This window comes from Camellia sinensis, chromosome 6 (genome assembly GCF_055761805.1).
Source record: "Camellia sinensis isolate YWXY chromosome 6, ASM5576180v1, whole genome shotgun sequence".
Taxonomy (NCBI): Eukaryota; Viridiplantae; Streptophyta; class Magnoliopsida; order Ericales; family Theaceae; genus Camellia; species Camellia sinensis.
The window spans coordinates 48011634-48015902 of NC_138966.1; the positions used below are offsets into that span (position 1 = coordinate 48011634).

The 4269-nt window shown below is 42.5% G+C and overlaps 1 protein-coding gene across 1 annotated transcript; it reads right to left on the reverse strand.

The window, feature by feature from the left end:
- Positions 1 to 293: 293 nt before the first annotated feature.
- Positions 294 to 1383, reverse strand: LOC145793289 (putative mitochondrial protein AtMg00860). Its single transcript, XM_082876082.1, has 2 exons — positions 1004 to 1383; positions 294 to 483 (listed from the first exon to the last, which is right to left on the reverse strand). Exons 1-2 carry the CDS (start codon positions 1381 to 1383, stop codon positions 294 to 296), a joined length of 570 nt encoding a protein of 189 aa, XP_082732208.1.
- Positions 1384 to 4269: the final 2886 nt, after the last annotated feature.

The window sequence follows — 4269 nt, forward strand, 5'->3', positions numbered from 1 at the left end:
CCGATTTAGTAAGTTTGTCTATAATCACCCAGAAACAAAGTCCATGTTGACGTGTTCTCACTTCCACTTAGCAACCGGAAGAGGTTGCAGCAATCCAGCCGGTTTTTGGTGTTCAGCCTTAACTTGTTGACATGTCAAACATTTGGACACAAATAAAGCTACATCCTTTTCATACTCCTCCACCAAAATTGGTGGCTTAGGTCAGGATACATTTTGGTGCCCCTCGGATGCACAGCTCGGTAGGAATGATGGAAGTCCCTCAAAACTTCATTTCTCATGGATTCAGGTACAAACTATCGGTTGAGGTAGCGAACACTAGAATTTGCATGAACATTTAAACCCCACTCTTCCTTCCCTTGAAGAATTCTCCCTTTAATTGCCCCCACTTCTGAATCACCCAGTTGTGCTTCAACTACTTTTTCAACAAGGGTAGGTTGTGCGAATGATGGTAAAGAGGGTAGCTTGTTCCGAAGATTCACTGCACTGTAAAGAAAATTCATTGGCATCCCCTGTCATCTTCCATTCCCTCATCGCTAGACTAGTCATCGTACTTACCAATTTTCTACTCAAAGCATCTGCTACTACATTGGCTTTATCAGGGTGGTAGTGTATTTCAAAATCATGGTCCTCTAGAAACTCCATCCATCTCCATTGGTGTAGATTCAAGTCTTTCTGGGAGAATAGCTATTTGAGGCTTTTATGGTCGGAGAAGACTTCAAACTTTTCACCATATAGATAGTGTCACCACAACTTCAAGGAAAAAACAACAGCGACAAGTTCTAAGTCATGCGTCGGGTAGTTTCTTTCATGAGTCTTCAGTTGACGCGAGTCATATGCTACCACATTTTTCTCTTGCATTAGAACACATCTTGATCCCTCTCTTGAGGCATCATAGGACACCATATAACCTAACCCTCATTCCAGAATGATAAGAATTGGAGCGGTGGTCAATCTAAACTTTAGTTCTCAGAAGGAATTCTCACATGCTTCGCTCCAAACAAACCTTACTCCCTTACAGGTCAATCTAGTTAACAGTGATGCTAATGAAGAGAAATTTTTTACAAATTGACGGTAGTAACCGGCTAAGCCCAGAAAGCTACGAATTTCCAAGGTGTTCTTAGGCTGCTCCGAATTCTGCACAGCTTCTATTTTTGAAGAATCCACCATAACTCCGTCTCTTGAAACTACGTGACCTAAGAACTTCACTTTAGAAAACCAAAATTCACATTTCTCATGTTTCGCATACAAACGGTGCTCCCTAAGAAGTTGCAGAATAGTACGAAGATGCCCTTCATGCTCCTTTTCGAAAGGTGAATAGATAAGAATATCATCTACAAAGATGACCACAAATTTGTCAAGAAACTCCCGAAAGATCCTATTCATTAGATCCCTGAACGTGGCTGGAGCGTTAGTCAACCCAAAGGGCATAACCAAGAACTCGTAATGACCATATCGGGTACAAAAAGCAGTTTAGGGAATGTCCTCCTCTCTAACTCGGATTTGGTGATATCCTGACCTCAGATCTATCTTGGAGAAACAATGAGAGGCTTTAAGTTGGTCGAAGAGATCATTTATCCTGGGCAAGGGGTATTTATTCTTAACTGTGGCTCGATTCAATTTACGGTAATCTATGCACAATCTCAAGGATCTATCTTTTTTCTTCGTAAACAAAGCCGAGGCTCCCCACGGTGAGGTGCTAGGGCGTATAAAGCCCTTACTAAGTAACTCTTGCAATTGTTTCTTCAGAACCACCAATTCAGTTGGGGCAAACCTATATGGCGACAAGAAGATACGTGTCGTACCCAAAAGCAAGTCTATGGTGAACTCGACTTCCCTATGAGGATGTAATTTTGTAAGATCATCAAGAAAGACGTCGAGGTGTTCACACACTACCTTTGGGAATTCATCCTAGACTATATCACTTTCGTCATCCAAAAGGGTTACTAAAAGAGAATTAAATTGGCCCCGACCACGTGGGTAGTTTGAGGAGGGTAAGGATCTACCATACCTATCCTCTAAAAAAGTGAAACAATCACCGCTTGTAGTACACACCATAACTCTCTCCCGATAACAATTGATGATCGCCCGGTAAGTGAACAACCAATCCATTCTGAGGATAACGTCAAAACCAGACATTTCCAACATGACGAAATTAAACGGATGTTATCCACATGCCACTTTAATTACACACCCCTGACACCCCTGGGTCAGAGTGACCTTACCCCCAACAATGATGCAGCAATAAAGATTGTAGTTGCTTACTCTCTAACCGCAACAATGATGTAAATGATGCGGCAATAAATGAATGCGATGCTCCAATTTCAATCAACACACTAGCCCAAGTATTGAAAATAAGGAATGTTCTCACAACTAATGGCCTAACACTTGCTCGGAAGCGGTGATAGCGTACACTCTTCCCTGTGACCTCTGCTTCTCTACATCACCTCTCTGAACATAAGCTTGTTGTGCGGATTAAGTAGACGTGGCTCTTTGAACTGTCTTGGATGCTTCTCCTGATTGAGCCGGCTGATAAAATTGCCTCTGTCCGTGACCCATCTGTAAACCTCCATACTACCTATACCCTGCGACACCCGGAGTCCCTACTTTCGACAGGCAGAACTTCTTCAAATGTCCTGGCTGACCATATTGATAACAAGATTGGGGCTGACTCCTATTCTAAGGTTGACCCTATGGACGCATAGGTTGAGACCGTGCTCCACTTTTCTGTCCGCACTTTACATCCTTGTGACCCATCTAGCTACATCTATAACAAGCACCAGTAACTCGGGTCATATTTCCCGAACTTCCGCTTGTCACATAACTAGAGGATTTAGGTTGTTGTGGAGGCGATTGGAAGGATGATGATGAATCCCTAGACCTCTTTGAAGAACCCATATCACTCCTAGCCTCTGAATGTCCGGCTCTCTTCAATCTTTGCCTTGCCACTTCGGCCTCTACAGTAATCTTGTTTCAACTAAATGATCGTAATCATGTATCATATTGCCAACCACCTTCATCAAGATTTTCGGTCTCAACCTTTTCTCGAATTCGAGACACCTTCGTTCTTCGGTTGCCACTAATTCAAGTACAAAACGTGATAAGCTAGTGAATTTGGCTTCAAACTCCGCCACTAGTGCATCTAGTTGCAATAACTCTTCAAACTGCTTTCTCAACAGCTCCCTCGCTGTGGAAGGGAGGAATTTATCTTGGAAGGCTTGCACAGATGCCTCCCAAGTATGTTCAACCCTATGCTTTATGGATTTCCACCACTGCCCGACCTCTCCCTTCAATTGGTATGCCGCTAATGCCACTCACAATTCATTTTCTCGAATGTCTAAAATTTCAAAGGACTTGACTACTTGCTCCAACCACTCATCATCTTTTATCGGGTCAGGCTTGCTGCTATACTCGGCGGGATTAGAACGAAAGAACTCATTTTTCAAAAAGAAAGCTCTCGTTTATCCTTCAATGGTTCTAACTGCTTCAATATCTCCATGGACTCCCATAAAGCCCCTTCCATTTCCCTAGCCAAGGCCCCCATAGCTTCTTGGGCCGGTGTAATGGGTATATTATTTTGACCCACTCCTTCTTGCGGAGGGATCTCGAGTTGGGCTAGAATGTTCCGGCCTTCCCGACGGGGTCTACCGCGAGCTCTAGCACATCCAGACATCTATAAGAAGTAGAGACAACATTAAATTCAAGACCAACTTTCCGTACCTAAGTGCTCCATTCTTAATCCTCAAACTTATTCACCATGTAAACACACAAACTTCCACATAAAATAATCCAAACAATCATACATACAATCACATGAAAGCACACATGAGTTGTCCTCCCTAAATATTGGCTAATTCCATGGCAATAAAGGACCTCCAAGTGGAAAGAACAGTGATTAAGTGCCTTTTCAAAAGGATTCCGATAATGCAACGGAAAAAAGCCATATCATAAGAGTCTAACCCCATACCCATATAATCACATAAAGACACATAACACACAAGGTATGCTAAGCATTTCGTCTTAGCCTAAGGACCCTATTGTGACACACGTCACTTCCCATGAGCCCAAGGTGTTCTAGCCTATGGCTCTGATACCAATTTGTAACGCCCTAAAATTCTCACAAGAATATGCCAAGACAGACACAATAATATACCCCAAAAGTCATTTTTCTCATTGAACTAATAGTTAAGAGATTACAGTTCAACAAGTACATTCTCACAATATCCGGGATTCGCTTTTCAGTTCAATAAAATAGATGGCCTTACAAAATAT